This window comes from Phoenix dactylifera, chromosome 7, assembly GCF_051530095.1.
Source record: "Phoenix dactylifera cultivar Ajwa chromosome 7, Ajwa_hap1_PhDact_Kaust_v1.1, whole genome shotgun sequence".
NCBI classification, from domain to species: Eukaryota; Viridiplantae; Streptophyta; class Magnoliopsida; order Arecales; family Arecaceae; genus Phoenix; species Phoenix dactylifera.
In genome coordinates, this window is record NC_143196.1 from 33610445 (window position 1) to 33632920 (window position 22476).

Here is a 22476-nt window from a genome sequence, read left to right on the forward strand (position 1 = left end):
GAAGGCCGTCAATTAAGGCGACTGACTCTCGAACCCACCATTGCCGGATTTTTTTGGCAGAGCAGTGGGTAGGATGGATACATCCATGGTGACAGGGGCCATCATCATGGAGAAGTCTCAAGCCATTCTTTTCTTCCAGAAAAATGACAAGGCTAAAGCCCAGCATTCAAAGAAGAGTACAACCATGGTGGTGAGATGCTCCAGAAATAATGATTCTGCCCACTTTTTACTGCAAAATATATAAATAAAATATATATTTTTTAAGTTAATAAAACTGTAAATTGGATGGCTGCTTATATAGTCAGTCATTCTAATAGTATTTTGTGAGATCGAGATGGAAAGTTGTTTCTGGTATTTCGAGGTATTTTATTTGTTGATTTTGTTAGATGCATTCGTACTCATCAAATATAATCTATTTGTTTAAAAAAATAAAAAAATAAAAATAAGGAGAAGAAAAAAAAAAAAGAAAAGTACGGTTTGAAAGAACATGTCCTTGGTACATTAGCTTGATTCTGGAGCAGAGCAGCACAAATGAAAAGTATCTTGGAAATAAAGGACATGTTCCTAGTGGGGACATGGCATGCATGGGTGAGTTCAAGTGAGGGATCTTGTATGAGAAGGCTTGAGATGACATGGCATGCTTGTTTATATATAACAAAAGGACTATAACAATGTGGGTATCATAAAACCATAAATGCCATTTATTACTCTTGCTATGGTACGATGGTGACCCTACCACTCCAGTCTTTATCAGGATGGTTAGATGCCTACATTGTGAGCATCTTCATGAAGATGCCAGACTAATGCAATAACTTCCTGTATTGTACCACTTTCAGTTGCTTGTCATATGAGACTTAATTGGATTTGTTCATTGGCCTGAGCTGTTCTCATGGATCATTAGTGGCGTACCAACAAGTATTTGGCCAATGTGTTCCAATATTCTTTGCAACTTCTTTTACATATCTACTTACAGTCTTACACAAGGATGGTAGACGTGTTTAATTAAATAAACTAATGAAAATATATGTTCCATTTCCAGTGTAATATAAGTATCTTGAAGCACTGCATCTTACCTTAATCTAAAAGCCTCATCCCATTTATAAGGATTATATTTGCGGATAAAGCGTGATCTCTCGAAGTTTGAGAGCTTCTAACAACTAGCTGTGAGCTGACGAAATCACAAAAGCCTAAGAGAACAAGGAAGAATGCAGGGTGCACCGTGTTCATTTCTGAATCACAGATTATTGGGGACAGAGTCAAGTAGAAGCAAAGCCATTAAATGCCTTCCGTGCCTATGAAATCTAGCCTCGACTTTTCTTTCTGGCTGCTTTTGCTTTGTTTCATATAGTTGATTCAAAGCTTCCTTGTTCGCTAGCATTACATCCAACCACATCTAAAACTTAAAAGTAATATCTTACAGGATTCACAACTTCTTATGCCTTGCAAATGATTAATCCTTAGTCGAATCAAGGTGAATTCAACTATGAACAAACATAATTCTGCAACTCAAAACTTTCTGAAGACTCCAAGCATGGTATTAAACCAATTACAGTAAGATATCAAGGACATCTATGCAAGCTTATAGAAGCCAATGCATCTGCCTATTGTGCTTCACATTTTACTGACCAAAAAAAGAGGAAGACATAGGTTGCAGCTGCACATCCTTATTTCAGAAAACATTACCAGCTACTTCTTTTGTGACACACAAATCACATCCTCAAGCAACTTCCAACACTCAGAAACTTATCAAGTAGTTTTGCTGCATGCATGGATGCACTACCGTGGTTCGACAAGAGTAAGTGTGACATCATTTACAGATTGAGTTTTCGTCGACGCCGAAAACATGAGCGGCGGCATCTCCAATTTTGGTATCTTCGATCGTACATAGGATGAGGGCTCTGATGGCGGATGCAATGGCGTGTGATCGCTTCTCAACATGAGAACAACTGATGACATGGTGGGCCTGTCCTCTGGATTCTCCTGAACACAGAGCAAACCAACACGGAAGCATTGCCGAGCTTCGCTCATCGGATACGAGTCCCCAAGCAATGGATCCATGAATTCAGTTACTCTGTCCTCATTCCATAGTTGCCATGCCTAATACAATTCATTTCAGAGTACTTAAGCCATCTGATATATGTGTTTAGTGAGAAGAAAAAGGCAGGAATTCGATGCTAATAAAGGACTAAATAAGAGATTACATGTTTAATAAGAGTCTCCCCATGTTGCTTTATATAAGATGCTCCATTCCTTTCCCCACTTAAAATCTCAAGGAGAAGAACTCCAAAGCTGAACACATCTGACTTCACAGAGAAAATACCCTCAATGGCATACTCTGGAGCCATGTATCCACTGTTCCACATCATTCAGCAAAGTCAGTAAAATCAGTGCATAACACAGAATTTAAAGCTATCTATGTTTACCAAGTTAATTAGCACACTAGAGTCAAAATTAGTGAACCTAGGCAATATGCAATGAAGAAGAAAATCACCAAGTATTCGACTTGCTATTTATTTAACTTAAAGAGAATAGCTTGCTTCTTTGCTGCTTCAATAATGGAACTTTTTTGATATGCTTTCCCTTTAATGCAGCAAGGTTAGGATCTCCCCCCCTCCCTAAAACCCCATAAAGAAAAAAAAGAAGGTTATGATTTGCTTACAATGTCCCGACAACTTTGCCAGTATTAACTTCATTTTCTTCTCCTTCGAAAATCTTTGCCATGCCAAAGTCTGATATTTTTGGGTTCATTTTATTGTCCAACAACACATTACTAGCTTTGAGGTCCCTGTGAATCACTTTGAGCAAGGAGTCCTCATGAAGGTAAAGGAGACCCCGGGCGATTCCTACTATAATGGGGTGGCGTTTCTTCCAGTCCAACTGATGCCTCTTGCTTGGATCTGGTACATAAACTTAAATCAAATAAATAGAAGTCCCAGAAGATTGATTTAGGAATCAAATCTACGAGGTTTCATAACTATTAGGTTGTAAGCATTGGCATGTTTCGATCTAGAGCAGAGAGTAGTTCCTACTGACCAAACAGAAAGGCATCAAGGCTTCTGTTAGGCAGGTATTCATAGATGAGCAACTTCTCTTCTTTCCCGGCACAGAAACCCAACAATCTCACAAGATTCCTGTGCTGCAGCTTTGCAATCAGCTCCACCTCATTGCTAAACTCCACAGCACCTTGCCTGGATTTGGCTGAAAGCCTCTTTATCGCAACCTCGGATCCACCGCAGAGCACACCCTGAAAGAATTCTGATGAAGTATAAGTCCAAGAAGAACTGTGCTCAGCCTTCTGAGAAGTATGAACTGAAATGAGCCCTGAAAAGAAAATAGAAGTGCCATTACTCTGTACACAGGGCCGAATCCACCTTCCCCAAGTTTATTTTCTTCAGAAAAGTTATTTGTAGCTGCTTGAATTGTAGACAAATCCATCAGAGGCAGCTCCGAGCTTGATAGAGATCTGAGATTCTCTATTTGACCTCTTCTGATAGCTGAAAAGATAGAAGGCGGAGTTTTGATCACTAGCCATATGACTAAAAAAAATAACGCTTTGAGATATTATAATCATCCTACCATTGCGTTTTCTCCATCTCCAGCAGTATACACAGTAGAGAGAAGTGCCCACAATAACCACTGCCAGAATTGAAATAATGATAGACGTTGCACCAGAACTTGATGATTCCTTTACATTCCCTGCTGCTCAAATCAAATACTTTCATGACTCAATAAAACTGAAGATGATTCCCAAAGGTCAGCATCAAAATATAAATTTTTTTTTTCCTTTTGAATTTAATTAGCTATCCATATCATCCAGAATTTGCTCACAGAAAAGTACTTCTAAGGCTAGTCATATAGTAGATATTATTACGAAGAAAAAAATTGTGCAGCCATCCCTTGATTCGAGCATAAAATTCCAAGAAAGTCAGAAAATAACCTCCATCATTGGCAGCTGTTTTTTGGGGTGCATCCATCAGGCGACGCCGATAATTGGCCACCTTCATGGGTTCTGACACCACCCCTATTGGCTTCATGGAACTGCTTTCCTCATGGCGGTTCGTTAAGCTGAATCCATCAGTATCTGCGACCATGAAGATGTTCTGATGGGAGTAGCGCAATTGGCAGTGCTCGATCCAAATAGCAGCGCTTCGCGAGGAAGCGCAACTTGGAAAGAGATTGGCAGCTGCGATATGGATGCAAGTCTGGCAGTCTTCATGGGAGAGATCCCTTCGGCACAGGAAGGAGCCATGAATGGTTTCAGGACTGTCTCCAATGGTCTGGTTTCCAGAACTGGAACACAAAGCCTTGGATCTCAGGGAGGAAAAGAGGGCCTGAAGACTAGTCCGAACCGTGCCATCATCTCTGGCAAATGAATCGCTTGAGCAACTAAGTTTGATGGGTTTGAAAATGAGAGTCTCAGCAGCACCAGTGGAGGTATGGAAGAGAAGCTGGAAAGCAGCAAGGAAGAGGAGGAAGCTGAAGGCTTCTCTTTCGTACCAAAAGATCAGCATCATTTCTCTAGCACCTACTTCTTTGATCCATTTCTCTAGGCAATAGAAGATGAGCTAATGTTAGTTTTTTTTTTTCCCTCTCTCCCTCTCTCTCAAGTAAGCCAATGGGGAACTAATAAAGTAGTCGAAGAGTAAGGTGGCGACCGCTTTGACTAAGAGGTGTCGACATGGAAAAGAGGGCGGGAGCAGAAGACACATCTAAAAGTTATCAGAAATAAAGGTCGCCACTTCTAGAAACGGTTCTTAAAGTGGGTTACTCAAGTAAACCATGTGTCTGGTACTGATAGGGCGAGGACGATGTTTGCTGTTGATATTTTAACATCAATCTTCTATTAAGACCCAAAGGCTAATAGAATCACGGGGGTTATTAAGATAGGATCACGGAGCGGATATGTTTAGGGGTTTGAATGATTGGATCCCCACTTAGCATTTCCACAAGGCCAGCGGAAAGGAAGCATCCAAGAGCAATTTTTCTTTACTATAACAGGTGGCTCATATACCTCCAATATAGAAACATCTAAAAAGTTCAAAAGACAATACATCACGAAGTGCGTCGCTAGGTAACTTTCTTTTTCCGACCCACATGGTATCTCCAAAGTAGTCAGCTATGTATGAAACTAGGTGTCATATTTCATGGTTAAACACTCTGGTAAGATGATGTGGACTAACTTGATGCTAGCTGTGAAGATATTTTGAAATATTTTATTTTCTATTTTTTATTGTATTCATATAAAAATATTGTGAATCACTCGTCTTAATAAAAATAACAAAAATACGTATGAGGATGAAGAATTAAAAAAAAATAGGTGAGAGAAAAGTGTCTGCCAGGTTTGATAGTTTAAATAATAAATAATGTCCCTCATATCTTTCCTTTAGATGTATATGCTTCAGTTTAAAAACTAGAATAAATTAATATAGAAATAAGCTTGCCCCAAGTTTAATAGAGCTGTGAAGCAGATCTCTCTTTTAGTCTCAGTTTTGTTGGTGGTTAAACAACTAATGTATGCTTTCCAATTATTTTTAAATTGGGATGTGATACATAAACATCTTGCTTCTTCTTAACCTGGTCCAGCTGATAAATGAAAAAAAAAAAAGATGACCGCACGGATTTCCTTTGAACGGAAAAGGCTGAGCTTTCTTTTTTTTCTTTTTTTTTTTTTTGGTAAAACGGCTACTCATCTCATATACCTCGAATAAGGCTGAGCTTTTTTTTGTTGCACGAAAGGAGTCGGCGTCATCCCTTCAGTAGATGCGATGCGAGCTCTCCTAAAACGAATGTCCTCAAAATATAATTCATTGTGAACAGGTTTTATGTAAAATGGGAGATTATTAATATAAAATTTATTTTTAGTTTTTATGGCTTATCAATTTTGATAAAAAAATAAAAATAACCAAATAACTATGTTTATAAATCTATTTCAATTTCAAAAATTTTAAAAAAATATATCAATCAAATGGCCTCTCAACTATTTCAACTATTTTTATAAAACTTGTCAAACCTAGATTTAAGTTGCCCTTTAGAGCCCTTCAGTAGGATAGAGCTGGATTTTTCATAGATCATAGCTTACACAATTTATTTAAATAAGACTCATATTAACCCAATCATTCTCTAACCTAAATCCTATGAGAAGAAAAATAGACCTCCATAGTGTTTATATATATATATAATGCAGTCCAGCAAGCCTATGGATGGGATACAGGCTAAAACTAGGATGAGTCTTTAGAAGAAAAAAAAAAGGCCGAGCGGGCTAACAAGCCCGATTCCTATAGAAAATTTTGCTGCTGGATTTCTCAAACATACCCTTAACTTAGAGATAGTTTTATGAGGATGCACAGCAGAATAAGATGAGCCTAGAAAGATCTCTAGCTCAGCTCATGTTACTAGATACTTGGTCCAAGTGCAGAGCCTAGTTTGCATATGGCTCTTAAGTTGGTGCGATGAGATATGTGAGAGCTCATGCTGAAATAGGGTTGGCCCAAGTTAGACTTGGAATTTCATTTTCTGATAACAAACCAAAGATTTATGTAAATCTTATGATCCATCTCTTACAATCATTAGTACCAAACACCAAAATTGTTTGATAATTTATGTGTATCATGTGACTAATATATGTGCATGCTATATAAATACGGGCTGGATTTTGCTGGACAATTGTGTAACAAATCATGACCCAATTCCAGCCGAAATCAAAGTCAGGTGAAAACTTTGTGAACCATGAAACTATTGCACCAAAACTCTAACCAAAAAAGAAAGCACTGCCCAAAACCCATTTAAAATATGGGTTGGATGGATTGAGAAGGCTGCTGGCTTCTCTATTGTTGTCTTCCTCTTTCACCAGTAGATAGATTTTTTGGTTCTTTACATGAATGCTCTGTCACTTTGTGGAAATGTTTAGCCAAAAAGAAGGTAAAGATTTTTGAAGTCGTTGATAACAACAACTTGCTGAAAGTGAGTACCATCTCTTGGCTGCAATTGTGCTGAAGTCCATATCGAAGCGCTCAGTCGTTGGCAACGTATTAGAAAATTTCACCAGAGGCATCAAAGATTGATGGATTGGTTGGCCGGAAGACCGGACTGAAAGCCATTAGGAGAAACGGATGGGACATGGTGGTGATTGCCAAGCTAAAATCGTGAGAATTTTCCGCGCAGAAGAGACCTCAGCACTTGGAATCGTCCAAAAGAAAAAAGTTTTTGCCATATGATTGTACTCGGCGGCCTTTTTTTGAACAAGCCTAAACAAGGGACTATTCCTTGATGTTATTGACCGTTATCACGGTTTTTATGGCCATCATATAACCAAATATACTTGGACCAGAACTAAAGAACGACTACAAGAATGGCAATTTATTTGAAATTATAATGTAAAATAACGAATAGTAACAGAAAAACAATGCCATATGTTGATAGTGGTGCCAACAAGGAACAAAATGCCATGTCATCACCGATCAACCATGTAATTTACCTATCTAAACAGTTTGTGCCACGTAGTCGGCCACTTAATCAGCCAGTAGGGATATCCGATGAGAGAAAATAGCTTGAATCAGGGAGAAAGATCATATTAAAACAACGACGAAATAATAGGAATCAAATTTGAGCTTTTTGAACGACTAAAAACTTTGAGGGAAGCCCAAATGAGCAATACGAGGATAGATAACCTAGGAATCTCTCTCAATGATATCACATGATTGTTTCTTGAGCATAAGGTGGGGAGACCCTTCAGATATTTTACTAGAAAAATGAAATGACTACAACATGAGGGTGAGAAAAAACCCCATCAAGAGTGAGAGAGGGTAATACCCCATCCTTAGACCGGCCTAGGCTGGGTAGGCTATTTGAACCCATGCAAGACCGAAAACAGACTTCCGATATGAGTCTTCTTTCTCCTTCGACTCCAAGTGGGAGTTGGATCCCTAGAGCCGCTGAACTCAGGGTGGAAACCTAGGGCCCATCCATAAATAGAGCCCCTCTTCCCTCTAGGATGATCACTTTGAAGAGTAAGCCCCGCTAGGCCCAGCAATTAGACATGCAAACTAGTGCAGCTAGCAGAGATTAGGCCCAGCACCGTTGCAAGCCCCCCCAACCTCCAGAGAAAGCACTGAGAATGGTAGTGACCAACTGAGCTTATTCAGTTGGTACAAGCATATTAACCTTGATATCCATTTAACTGACAATACACAAACCAATCCAGTTGTCCTGGCTTTCACCAGATGGCATTAGTAGCAGAAATCATTAATTGACATTGACAGAATATAAACAAACCTGTCCATCCAAGATCTGGGACTTTGCTTCTTCTTCTTGTAAATTCTGATCTCTTTCAATAGACTGGGGGAACTGCCATACTTCCTCCTTACTCACTCAAAAAGAAAAGAAAAGAAAAGAAAAAAACAAAAAACTGGGACTTTGGTTCCCATGCTAGCTTCCCCTGTTTTGCAAACTTTGATATGGCATTGTGGCCAACACAAACTGAATACAACAATGTGCAGACTATATCTGCTGATATGATTTTTCTTCTTACAATGCAGAAGGTATGTTTAAATATAGCAGGAGATGGTGATTAGGCTGAACTGGCCAAGACATTCTCTTGATTCTTCTTACGGTTCTCTTTTTTTTTTTTTGTGGTAAAAGCGGCAATTTATATAGCTCTAACGTGAGTACATCCTGCCAAGTCACGAAAAAGTAAAGAGTATAAAGGAGAGGAAATGCCTTCTATAGAAGTCCAAAGAAAATCTCCGGAGTGCCGGTTCTCTTTCGACGCGCTACCGTGCCGTCACATTGCTGAGCGTCACCTCATTAATAGAACTACTTTTCGTTGCTGGGCCTTCGGCACTCATGGATGAGGCATCGGGCACTGCAGCCCGGCGTCTCACATAAGATGGTGGCTCTGTAGGCTCTGGAAGCACCATTTGCTCGCTTCGCAGCACTGTAACAACCCATGACATGGTAGGCCTTTCCTCCACACTGTCTTGGACGCAGAGCAGCCCTATATGCATGCATCTCAATGCTTCATTTGGAGAATATGAGTCTCCAAGCAATGGATCCGTCAACTCCAACCCCCTCGCTTGGTTCCACAGCTCCCAGGCCTGTTAATTACCAGTGCAATTCAGAACGAGCTCCCCTTTGTGACATGTATAAAATGAGAAGCAGCAAGTTGTGAAGTCATCTGACAAAAAAATATTGTCAAGAACCTACGGATCTTAGAAGTGTCTGACCATGCCGCTGATAGTGATCGCCGTTCCTTTGCCCGCTCAGAATCTCTAGCAGGAGAACTCCAAAGCTGAACACATCCGACTTCACAGAGAAGATACCTTCTATAGCGTACTCTGGGGCTATGTACCCACTATTTTGCATCGAAGCAAGGGAAAGGGAATGAGAAGCATTGAAAAGGATTTGTAAAGTTGTGTTTCTTTTTGCTAAGTAATAACATCATGCGAAAGTTTACTTACTAAGTTCCAACAATCCTAGTTGTATTAGCTTCACCGAGTTCTCCTTCGAAGATCTTTGCCATGCCAAAGTCTGATATCTTTGGGTCCATATTGATGTCCAGCAACACATTGCTAGCTTTGAGGTCTCTGTGGATGACTTTAAGTAGGGAGTCCTCATGCAGATAGAGAAGGCCTCGTGCAATGCCTGCAATGATGTGAAGGCGTTTCCTCCAATCCAGCTGAGAGCGCTTCTCTGGGTCTGGTGAAAAAGATGATATATTGGACCATTAGATCATTAAGATGGTGGAATTCTGAGTTGCTGACCAAAGACTGGTTTGCAATATTTTGACACACCAAATAGGAAGGTATCGAGGCTTTTGTTTTGCAGGTATTCATAGACGAGCAATCTTTCTTCATTCTGAATGCAGCATCCCAGCATCCTTACAAGATTCCTGTGCTGAATTTTAGCAATTAATTTCACCTCGTTATTGAATTCAGCAGTACCCTGACGGGATCCAGTTGAGAGCCTTTTAACTGCAATTTCTTTCCCATTAGGAAGTATACCCTGAAAGAAACTCCAACGAACTGGTTACTGGAATGAAGATTTCTTAGCCTGCTCGCAGCACAAACAAGGTGAGGTATCATTACCTTGTAAACAGGTCCAAATCCACCTTCCCCGAGCTTGTTATCATCTGAAAAGTTGCATGTAGCTGCCTGAATGATGCCCAGATCCACCATGGGCAAATCTCTGTTAGATGGAGAGCTAACCTCTTCTAACAGAGAATCTCTTCTATCTGAAAGAAATGAATGGTGAAAAGCATCAATCTTTATTTTTCATCATGGTGTTGATAATTAGCATCTCATTCCTAAATCATCGATCAGAATCTACCGTAGCGTCTTCTCGACCTCCGCTTCCAGAGAAAGTAAATTGAAGTACACAACAAAAAAATTCCTACACTTGCAGCCACAGTCGCAATAACAACAACCTTCTTCCGTGATTTCTTCTGTCCATTTACTGCAGAAGTCACCAAATTGTTAATCAATTGTGATCATATTATCCAATGCTCAAGACAGTTGCACTATTCTAGACTGGGCAAAGAAAATTGCTTCCCTTGAAAAATTTTCATGGATGAATTATCTCCAAATGTCTGTTTCCTTTCACCAAATGATCCTAGATGAAGTCATAACTAGCAGTTTTTTTTTTTTTTTGTGCAGTTTATGCATTAAAAGTAGTTTCGATTTGTCGAAACTACTTTTAACTAAAACATTTTCGAGTGAGCAAGAAAAAATTCACCGCCGCTGCCAACGCCGCCGCCGCCAATGCTGCCGCCGCCAGGTGTAGGCTGAGGTGCAAGATATGAAAGAGTAGATGCCCTATAAGCCAATCATTTGATGGGTTTCTCTTTGTAATCCTCCAAATCATGTATTTTGACACTCGATATATATCAATAAAGGCATTGTGTTTCATCATTTGCTGCTTATCTATTTTATTATTGGATGATGAACCCCATAAATTAGGACATTGATTTTAGGGTTATGATGAGATTATACCAGTGAGACCTAAAATCCTAAAATCCTAATTTAGAATATTCCCAGTCAAATTGGTATATTGAGTCGGGGATCAATATTACCGGAAAGACTGGCACATCTTATGTATGCTCAATGTAGAGGGTGATTGATCTCACAATCACTTGTGTGAGACACTAATACAAAGATGTGGGTGCTCATTAGAGGAATGAGTTCACTGAAATGACCAGCCATGAGAACATCTTATGGATTCTTACTTAATTATCAAAAGATGGTTCTCATAGTGGGAGTTGTGCAAGTGATCCTTAGACCTGAGATCACCATGGTACCTTGTGCACTTGAAGCTATATTTTGGTTTACCCTCATTCACGACATTGCGTTGTGTACGGGGTATTCTGGATATGGTGGATTTTGTACGAAGGTTGTGAGTAGGTCAACAAGGAATCAGTCACTTCTAGTAAGAGAAGGTAACATCCTACTTACTCTAATCTTATGATGATTCACGAAGCCTTTGATCAAAGCAAAATGAATATTAGAAAGAGTTTCTAATGTTTCATTGTTTGAATTATCATATAAAAGATTGAGAGAGATATGAATAAGTGATTGAGTTTGATATTGATCCATACTCGAGCACTTATTCAGGATGTAGTATGACTGAGGGATTGAATTGCACAGTAACTTTCCACTGAAGGGTATGTTTGGATTTGTCCAATACATTCCTCATCTTCCGGGTAGACATGATACGTTGCTAGACGTCAATCATGTCTTGTGGGTTGATCGGATCAAAGAGTTTGATTAGATCAAAGCATCAGAAAGGTTCTGATTGCTAAGTCAGGTTTAGCACTAAATTGAACCTAAATTGGATTAGAGGTATTCTAATCAGGTTAGGTCAACTTGCACCTGCACCTACTGCTGGCTAAGATAAGGAACCCAATGGGTCACACACAAGGGAATTGATCAAGGGTCTAATTGGATTAGATCATGTTTGCAAGATGAACATGCTAGCACGTGTTGCAAACCCTAGCTCCTGATTCAAATTAAATTCGAATATGATTCTTAGATTAGGTTGATCTAATATGATTAGATCATGACCTAATATGGGTTAGCCAAGAGTTGAAACCCATTTGGCTTTAATTAGACCTGATTTGATTAGGTTTAATGTTTTCTTTAAGTTGGTTAAACCCAATTGGATTGGGTTTGATAGGGCCTTCACTTCTGGACCATTGGATGGCTTCCTGGATGAAGGATCTGGTCCACTGGTTAGCGCCTGAATCTGGACCACTGGATGGCTCTCTGGATGAAAGATCTGGACCGTTGCTCAGCGCCTGAATCTGGACCACTGGATGGCTCTCTGGATGAAAGATCTGGACCGTTGCTCAGCGCCTGAATCTGGACCATCGGTGATGGCATCTTGCTTCTGGACCATTGGATGGCACCCTGGATGATGATGCCCTGATCTGGACCATTAGATGGCGCCTAGATCTGGACCATTGGCTTTGGTTCACTGCATTTGGGCCCTTGGATCATCAGGATTTAAGAGGGAGATGTGAGAAAGAAGTTGATACACCCTTCTCCTTAGCACCCCATCATGATGGGATGCATCTCTTGGCACATGCCTCATCATGATGAGGTGTGTGGATGGGATGCATCCCTTTATGATGCATCCCTCCATCTCTTATAAATAAGGAGGTGCCTTGGGGTTCTAAAGATCATCCAAGAAAAAGCCTCTCCTTCTCTCTCCCTTATCCCTTCTTTCTTACAAGCCTCTCTCTTTTGTCCTAACCCAAGACAAGAGGGTCTTCTTTAGGACAAAAAGGCTAGTGAATGTTTTAGAGGTAGAAAGGAAGAAGGAAGTGAAGGAAAATCAGCCAATTAAATCCTTTGGAAGGATTGAACAATTAGAATCAAGTTTTGGTGGAGCTAGAGTCTTGAACCCATTCCTGTGTGGATCAACATCGGAGGGTGAACATTTGGGCACCTTAGGACATCTTCAGATATATTGGATATAGCGTGATAGGTATTCTTCTATACCAAGATTATATTTTCTACATTATTTGGTTATACTATTAAGGTGATCTTGGCTTATTAGGGTTTCATATAATGGGTTTTATAAGAAAATTTTATAATCCCGTATCTTTCGCTGCGCCCTAGGGCACTGGGAAACCCTAACAGTGGTATCAGAGCCACCCTTAATCAGTTTAACCAAATGATAATACATGCTATTATCTTGATGCTATGAGATAGCTAGGTTGTTTGTATGCATGATTAGTTTATGCTATGAGATAGTGTTATATTCATGTTGTAGCACAGTATAATTGCTAGTACTAAATTATAGAATGTGCAATGAGACCAATATAGTAGTATGAAAACTTTGGGCTGACCCATTCTGGAACAATCGACTCAATTGGTGTCTAGGAAGGAAGCCACAGGTGGTTACTTAATTAGGACCTCACTCTCTGAGTGAGGGGTGCCTCCCACCTGCTTTCCTGGCCAATTATTTGATTGTTCTTTATGGTTGAGCTTAATGTTAGTAAGATACTACTATTTGAAAGCCCTCACTAAATTCATAATTAAGTCGTAGTGTTAATTGCTTTAAGCTGAGCCATTCTGAATCAATTGACTAAGTTGGTGTCTAGGAAAGAGGCTACAGGTGGTTATTTAATTAGGACCTTACTAAGTAAGGAGAGCCTCCCATCTGCTTACCTGGCCAACTATTTGATTGACCTCCATGGAAAAGCTAATTGCTGATATAACACTATAAAGGTCCTTCCTTCATGCTTAGATATTATTATGTCAATATCTACGCTAGCTTGTTGTGATTCCCACAAGGCTAGTATTAGGGATTGATATTGTAATATCTTGGTGCATATGATGCATATGGCATATTTTAATATGTTGCCTTGTTGTGATTCCCACAAGGGCAGCATTATTCAAATATGACTGTATAAAAATGAAGGGTTTGACTTAACTAGACACAATAGTTTGTTGTGATTCCCACAAGACTATATGTGTGCTAGAGGACAGAATAAAGTTGGGAATTGCATGGGATACAATTGGAAAGAGTTTCCTACCTTTGAACTTATAAGGGCTTGTTGTGATTCCCACAAGGTCTTTTATAAGGAATTTGGATCTCAACCCCACTAAGAAAATTAGTATTTTCTCGTTCATCATATTTGAGGGTTATGACATTCGATAAAAATAGTGGGAGTAACAATTAGATAGAAGTCCTTGTCTGATTGAATACATGTCATCATGATTGGTCTGCTTATATTAGTGTTCTTTGTAATTATAGATTAATTCTGCAAAAATGGCATCTTCACTCTCACTTAGAGGTATTTTAGATACAAACAAATTGACTGGTCCCAACTATGTGGATTGGTTGAGAAATTTAAAGATTGTTCTCACACAAGAAAAACTTTCCTACATTCTTGAAACCCCTGACCTAGGGTCAGCAGGGGAAGATGCAACTGAGGAGGAATTGGCCACATATCGTATGTGGAAAAATGACAGTTTGACTGTCAAATGTATCATGCTTGCTTCTATGAATAATGAATTGCAGAGGCAGCATGATAGCATGGATACTCACTCCATACTCCTTAACTTAAAGGAGTTATATGGTGAGCAGAGCAGAACTGCTAGATATGAGATATCTAAACAGTTGTTCCGTGCTAGAATGATCGAGGGATCATCTGTGCAAGACCACTGTTTAAAGGTTATAGACTTAATCACTCGATTAAGTCAACTTGGTTTTGCTATGGACAGTGAGCTCAGTCAGGATTTGATCCTGCAATCACTACCCGACTCATTCTCGCAGTTTGTCGTGAATTATCACATGAACAAACTGAATTCCTCCCTGCCTGAGCTTCTAAATATGCTGAAAACAGCAGAGTCTCACATCAAGAAGGACAAGGGTCCGATCCTTCTTGTTGGTGAGAGCTCAAAGAAGAAGTCGGGCAACAAGGGTTCAAAGAAAAAACTAAACCCTAAGAGTCGCATCAAAAAGAAGAAGGGAAAGAAAATCTCTGGACCCGGTACCTGTTTCCACTGTGGCAAGACGGGGCATTGGAAAAGAAACTGCAAGAGCTTTCTTGCAAGTGTGAAGCCTGATGTAAGTGTTGCATCAAAAGGTATGTTTTTATTACATGCCAATATGACATTAAGTTCTTCTGATTCTAATTCATGGGTATTGGATACCGGTTGTGGTTCTCACATATGCAAATCTTTGCATGGACTGCAGAAAATTAGAAGACTGAAGAAAGGTGACTTCGAGCTATATGGCGCTGGAGGAGAATCCATCCAGGCTGAAGCTGTTGGCACCTACATACTGGAGCTACCCTCCGGAAAGTTCTTGAAGCTAGAAGACTGTTATTTTATGCCAAAAATCATTAGAAATGTAATTTCAATTCCTTTGTTGCTTAAGAAAGGATTCGAAATAAATGGAAAGAGCAATGGTTGCTCTATTTCTTTATCTAATGAGTATTATTGTCATGGCACTATGGAAAATGGTCTTTTAGTATTATGTCTTAATAATGTTATGTTTCATATTGGCAAAGATAATAAAAGAAAAAGAGAAAATATTAATAATACCCTCCTCTGGCATTACCGATTAGGTCATATTAGTGAGACAAGGTTACATAAGTTGTATAAAGATAAATTCTTTGACCTTTATGATTTTGAATCATTAGGAACTTGTGAATCTTGTCTTATGGGTAAAATGACCAAGTCTCCATTCTCGGGACATGGAGAAAGGGCAAGTGAGTTGTTAGAACTCGTACACACTGATGTGTGCGGTCCTATGTCAACTCAAGCTAGAGATGGATACTCTTACTTCATCACATTTACTGATGACTTATCAAGGTTCGGTTTTGTGTATCTAATGAAACATAAATCTGAAGCCTTTGATAAATTTAAAGAGTATCAAAGTATGGTCGAAAAACAAACTGGAAAGTGTATTAAAATCCTTCGATCTGATCGAGGAGGAGAATACCTTTCTAGTGAATTTTTAGACTATCTTAAATTAAAGGGTATACTCTCTGAATGGACACCTCCATATACGCCACAATTAAATGGTGTAGCTGAAAGAAGGAATCGTACCTTATTAGATATGGTACGGTCCATGATGTGCTTCACAAATCTTCCAATTTCCTTCTGGGGACATGCCCTAGAAACTGCTGCATTAGTATTAAATAGAGTACCATCTAAGTCTGTATCTAGCACTCCATATGAGATATGGAAAGGAAAGAAACCTAATCTTAAGTAACTTAAGATATGGAGTTGTCATGCTTATGTCAAAAGAAATTTTGGACATAAGCTAAGTGCTAGATCGGACAAATGTATATTTGTAGGTTATCCTAAAGACAGTTTAGGATATATCTTCTATAATCCTACCGAACAAAAGGTATTTGTTGCTAGGCATGCCACTTTCTTGAAAAAAGAGTTTTTTTTAGAAAAGGGCAAGGATAGAAAAATTGAACTTGATGAAGTTCAAGACTTACAAGGTGAGATACATAATAATCCTCAACCAGATGTACCCATGGAAGAGGTACAACCACTACACACTACTCCTTTTCGAAGGTCAGAAAGAGTGCGAAATGCACCTGAGAGGTATGGATTTATCATTGAGAATGATGAAGCCCACATCGTTGATAACGATGACCCTCTGACCTATTCGGAAGCTGTCAAGAGTAGGGACTCTGACAAATGGTTGGACGCCATGAAATCCGAGATAGATTCTATGTATACAAACCAAGTGTGGACTTTGGTTGATGCACCTGAGGGAGTGATTCCAATAGGGTGCAAATGGGTATACAAGAAGAAGATAGGAGCTGATGGCCAAGTAGAAACCTACAAGGCCAGGCTAGTGGCAAAAGGTTTCAGGCAAAAACAAGGCATTGATTATGATGAAACTTTTTCGCCAGTAGCTATGCTCAAATCTATTCGGATTATCCTTGCTATAGCTGCATACTATGATTATGAGATATGGCAGATGGATGTCAAAACCGCCTTTCTTAATGGTCACCTTGAGGAAGAGGTTTATATGACACAGCCAGAGGGATTTGTCTCAAAAGGGAGAGCAAATCAAGTATGTAGGCTTAAGAAATCCATTTATGGATTAAAGCAGGCATCTAGAAGTTGGAACATCCATTTTGACATGATAGTTTGGCTTCATTAAAAATATAGATGAACCTTGTGTGTACAAGAAGACTAGTGGGAGTGCTATTGTCTTCTTGATATTATATGTGGACGATATATTGGTCATTGGAAATGATGTTCCAATGATGCAATCGGTCAAGACTTGGCTATCAAAGAAATTTTCCATGAAAGACTTGGGTGAAGCATCCTATATACTTGGTATAAGGATCTATAGAGATAGATCTAAAAGGATGCTAGGTTTGTCCCAGTCTAGGTACATTGATAATGTGCTGAAGAGGTTCAACATGGATGGAAGTAAGAAAGGTTTCTTACCCATAGGACATGGCATACAACTCTCTAGGAAGATGTCTCCTAAGACATCTGAAGAGAGGAATAGAATGAGTTCTATTCCCTATGCTTCGGCAGTAGGGTCGATCATGTATGCTATGTTATGTACCAGGCCTGATGTAGCTCATGCCTTGGGCATGGTAAGTAGATTTCAGGCAGATCCCAGGGAGGATCATTGGAAAATTGTGAAAAGCATTCTCAAATACTTGAGAAGGACTAGAGATGTTTTTCTGATTTATGGAGGATCAGAATTGAAACTAGAAGGCTATTCAGATTCTAGCTTTCAATCTGATCCAGATGATAGCAAGTCAATCTCTGGATATATCTTCACTTTGAATGGTGGAGCTGTGAGTTGGAAAAGTTCCAAACAGCAAACTGTAGCTGACTCAACTACTGAGGCAGAATACATAGCTGTTAGTGAAGCTGCTAAGGAAGCAGTCTGGATGAAGAAGTTCATCACAGAGCTGGGTGTAGTTCCTGAGATTGTCGGACCAGTCCCAGTTTATTGCGATAACACTGGAGCAGTTGCACAGGCTAAGGAACCAAGGTCTCATCATAGATCCAAGCACATTTTGAGACACTTCCACCTTGTTCGAGAGATAATCGAAAGACAAGACGTCAAGATTGAACGAGTAGACACAAAGAACAATATAGCAGACCCATTTACTAAAGCTCTACCACAGCAGCAATTCAATCGTCACCTCGATTGTATGGGGTTAAAATATAAGGGCGATTGGCTTTAGTGCAAGTGGGAGATTGAAAGAGTAGATGCCCTATAAGCCAATCATTTGATGGGTTTCTCTTTGTAATCCTCCAAATCATGTATTTTGACACTCGATATATATCAATAAAGGCATTGTGTTTCATCATTTGCTGCTTATCTATTTTATTATTGGATGATGAACCCCATAAATTAGGACATTGATTTTAGGGTTATGATGAGATTATACCAGTGAGACCTAAAATCCTAAAATCCTAATTTAGAATATTCCCAGTCAAATTGGTATATTGAGTCGGGGATCAATATTACCGGAAAGACTGGCACATCTTATGTATGCTCAATGTAGAGGGTGATTGATCTCACAATCACTTGTGTGAGACACTAATACAAAGATGTGGGTGCTCATTAGAGGAATGAGTTCACTGAAATGACCAGCCATGAGAACATCTTATGGATTCTTACTTAATTATCAAAAGATGGTTCTCATAGTGGGAGTTGTGCAAGTGATCCTTAGACCTGAGATCACCATGGTACCTTGTGCACTTGAAGCTATATTTTGGTTTACCCTCATTCACGACATTGCGTTGTGTACGGGGTATTCTGGATATGGTGGATTTTGTACGAAGGTTGTGAGTAGGTCAACAAGGAATCAGTCACTTCTAGTAAGAGAAGGTAACATCCTACTTACTCTAATCTTATGATGATTCACGAAGCCTTTGATCAAAGCAAAATGAATATTAGAAAGAGTTTCTAATGTTTCATTGTTTGAATTATCATATAAAAGATTGAGAGAGATATGAATAAGTGATTGAGTTTGATATTGATCCATACTCGAGCACTTATTCAGGATGTAGTATGACTGAGGGATTGAATTGCACAGTAACTTTCCACTGAAGGGTATGTTTGGATTTGTCCAATACATTCCTCATCTTCCGGGTAGACATGATACGTTGCTAGACGTCAATCATGTCTTGTGGGTTGATCGGATCAAAGAGTTTGATTAGATCAAAGCATCAGAAAGGTTCTGATTGCTAAGTCAGGTTTAGCACTAAATTGAACCTAAATTGGATTAGAGGTATTCTAATCAGGTTAGGTCAACTTGCACCTGCACCTACTGCTGGCTAAGATAAGGAACCCAATGGGTCACACACAAGGGAATTGATCAAGGGTCTAATTGGATTAGATCATGTTTGCAAGATGAACATGCTAGCACGTGTTGCAAACCCTAGCTCCTGATTCAAATTAAATTCGAATATGATTCTTAGATTAGGTTGATCTAATATGATTAGATCATGACCTAATATGGGTTAGCCAAGAGTTGAAACCCATTTGGCTTTAATTAGACCTGATTTGATTAGGTTTAATGTTTTCTTTAAGTTGGTTAAACCCAATTGGATTGGGTTTGATAGGGCCTTCACTTCTGGACCATTGGATGGCTTCCTGGATGAAGGATCTGGTCCACTGGTTAGCGCCTGAATCTGGACCACTGGATAGCTCTCTGGATGAAAGATCTGGACCGTTGCTCAGCGCCTGAATCTGGACCACTGGATGGCTCTCTGGATGAAAGATCTGGACCGTTGCTCAGCGCCTGAATCTGGACCATCGGTGATGGCATCTTGCTTCTGGACCATTGGATGGCACCCTGGATGATGATGCCCTGATCTGGACCATTAGATGGCGCCTAGATCTGGACCATTGGCTTTGGTTCACTGCATTTGGGCCCTTGGATCATCAGGATTTAAGAGGGAGATGTGAGAAAGAAGTTGATACACCCTTCTCCTTAGCACCCCATCATGATGGGATGCATCTCTTGGCACATGCCTCATCATGATGAGGTGTGTGGATGGGATGCATCCCTTTATGATGCATCCCTCCATCTCTTATAAATAAGGAGGTGCCTTGGGGTTCTAAAGATCATCCAAGAAAAAGCCTCTCCTTCTCTCTCCCTTATCCCTTCTTTCTTACAAGCCTCTCTCTTTTGTCCTAACCCAAGACAAGAGGGTCTTCTTTAGGACAAAAAGGCTAGTGAATGTTTTAGAGGTAGAAAGGAAGAAGGAAGTGAAGGAAAATCAGCCAATTAAATCCTTTGGAAGGATTGAACAATTAGAATCAAGTTTTGGTGGAGCTAGAGTCTTGAACCCATTCCTGTGTGGATCAACATCGGAGGGTGAACATTTGGGCACCTTAGGACATCTTCAGATATATTGGATATAGCGTGATAGGTATTCTTCTATACCAAGATTATATTTTCTACATTATTTGGTTATACTATTAAGGTGATCTTGGCTTATTAGGGTTTCATATAATGGGTTTTATAAGAAAATTTTATAATCCCGTATCTTTCGCTGCGCCCTAGGGCACTGGGAAACCCTAACAAGATATACATCGAAGAAGGTGGTTGACTCGTATCTTATCCAGCAACTAGGACTGAGGTAGCGCCAGCCATCCGACTTCATACAGCAAGCCTTGATGTCTTCCAAGATCGTTTTTAAGCACCTCCCACACTCCGTGCTGTTGAGATCCATGGTGCACTCCGCGATTCCGAACAAACTTGCTGAGGGCGACGAATTCGATGCAAACATCAAGGGCCGCCTGTTGGGAGCCTCTTGCACCAGTTTGGAAACCATATCTATTGGTTTAGTTGAATTGGTTTGGGCACTGATATTAGGGTTGGTCATGAAGATGCCCTCCGTATCTGCGACACCGAAGAAGCTTACATTGGAGTAGCGCAGCTGACAGTAGTCATACGAAATAATGCCTTGAGTCCTCGAACAAAGAAGCTGGATCTCGCTGGTAGCACTTCTTATGCAATTCTGACAGTCAGAAGCAGACAGACTTCCTTGGCAGAGGAAGAGACCATAGACATGGTCAGGATCGTCTCCAGTTGTGTCATTATCCGATTCGGAGGACAGCGATTTGGAAATTAGTGATGAAAAGAGGTTGCCAAGATTAATCCGGTAGGTGCTGTTGGCATCGTACATGCCTCCGGTGCAATTGAAGCTCCAAATTCTATTATCTGGGTTGGCTGGCAGCAGAAAGAAGGAATGCTCACACCTTATCCAGCAACTAGGACTCACATAACGCCAACCTTGTATATCAGCACAGCAAGCTTTGATGGCAGCCAAGACTGTCGCCAAGCACTGCTTGCAACCTTGGCTGCTGAGATCGGACGCGCACTGTGCCATCCCGAATACAGGATCTGGGCCCAAAGAGAAGGTTTCAAACTTCAGAGGCTGGTAGGGAGCCTCTTCAACAATTTTGGACATCTTCTCCCAAGGTTCGGTTGATAATTCTTTTGGACCAGCAGGATTGACGGCGCTGGATCCACTCGCATCGACGACTCCGAAGAAGTTATGGTCCGAGTAGCGCAGCAGGCAGTTGTCGTACCAGATAAAACCTTGACGTCTATAGGCGCAATCGTGGGCGATCCTGGAGATCGCAGTTTGGATGCAGGCTTGGCAGGATTCATGAGACAGGTCTCCGAGGCAGAGGAAGAGTCCACATACGAGGTCAGGGTCCTCTCCTTCAGTATCTTTGTCAGAAATGGAATTCGAAGACTTGGAGCTAAGAGAGGAGAAGAGGGTATTAAGATTGGTCTCGAAAGCGCTGCTGGCTGCGTATGAATCAACCGAGGAGCAATTGGATCCCATGAATTCCCCACTTTGAGCCTGGACTGCACCAATGGAGGAATGGAACAGAAGAACATAGGATATGATCAGGAATAGGCGGGAGGAGAAGGATTCCCTTGGAAGCGAGGAATCATGCTTCATCTCGTAAGCATGTACTGAAATTGTTTGCTGGTGATGGTGCATAAGAAGCGAACATGGATAGATGGTGTCCGATTCATCTCTCATCATGCTTGTTGGTGTCACGCTTTCTCTTTGCCGTTCGGTTGTGGAAATGTCGAAATATCCAGCTTCAAAATAACTGAAGATGTTGCCATAAGAAATAAGGCTGCAAATGGGTTGGATCAACCCGAGATCCGACCCGGCCCGACCTGTATAGACCCGACTTGATCCGAATTTTAGGATCCACGGATCCGGGTCGGATCCTAAAATTGGATCCGAATCAATTTCTGGGTTGGGTATAGGTTTACCGAACGGATCCAACCCAACCCGAATGGATGAGAGAGAGAGAGAGAGAGGGGAAAAGCAAAAGAGTGTTTTTTTTTTTTTTGGTGTGCATGGGTCATAGCACTATTGGTCCGTCATAATTCTCTCTCGATCTATTACACTGTTGATGCCTTTGGTTCTCCGGTAGATGGCTTTTTTTTTTTTTTCTTTCTGTTTTTTGGTTTCTGTTTTTTTTTAACTT

General features: G+C 40.3%; 2 protein-coding genes across 2 annotated transcripts; both read right to left on the minus strand.

Moving 5' to 3' along the window:
- Positions 1-1776: 1776 nt before the first annotated feature.
- On the minus strand, positions 1777-21947 carry LOC148703024 (cysteine-rich receptor-like protein kinase 19). Its single transcript, XM_089924085.1, has 8 exons — positions 20532-21947; positions 3938-4565; positions 3577-3699; positions 3349-3494; positions 3034-3244; positions 2660-2897; positions 2202-2352; positions 1777-2097 (listed from the first exon to the last, which is right to left on the minus strand). The coding sequence occupies exons 1-8, from the start codon at positions 21930-21932 to the stop codon at positions 1777-1779; spliced, it is 3219 nt and encodes a 1072-aa protein (XP_089780211.1). The 5' UTR covers positions 21933-21947.
- On the minus strand, positions 8295-10637 carry LOC103701942 (cysteine-rich receptor-like protein kinase 10). Its single transcript, XM_089924515.1, has 6 exons — positions 10324-10637; positions 10083-10228; positions 9789-9999; positions 9456-9693; positions 9202-9349; positions 8295-9092 (listed from the first exon to the last, which is right to left on the minus strand). The coding sequence occupies exons 2-6, from the start codon at positions 10170-10172 to the stop codon at positions 8769-8771; spliced, it is 1011 nt and encodes a 336-aa protein (XP_089780641.1). The 5' UTR covers positions 10173-10228; positions 10324-10637; the 3' UTR covers positions 8295-8768.
- Positions 21948-22476: the final 529 nt, after the last annotated feature.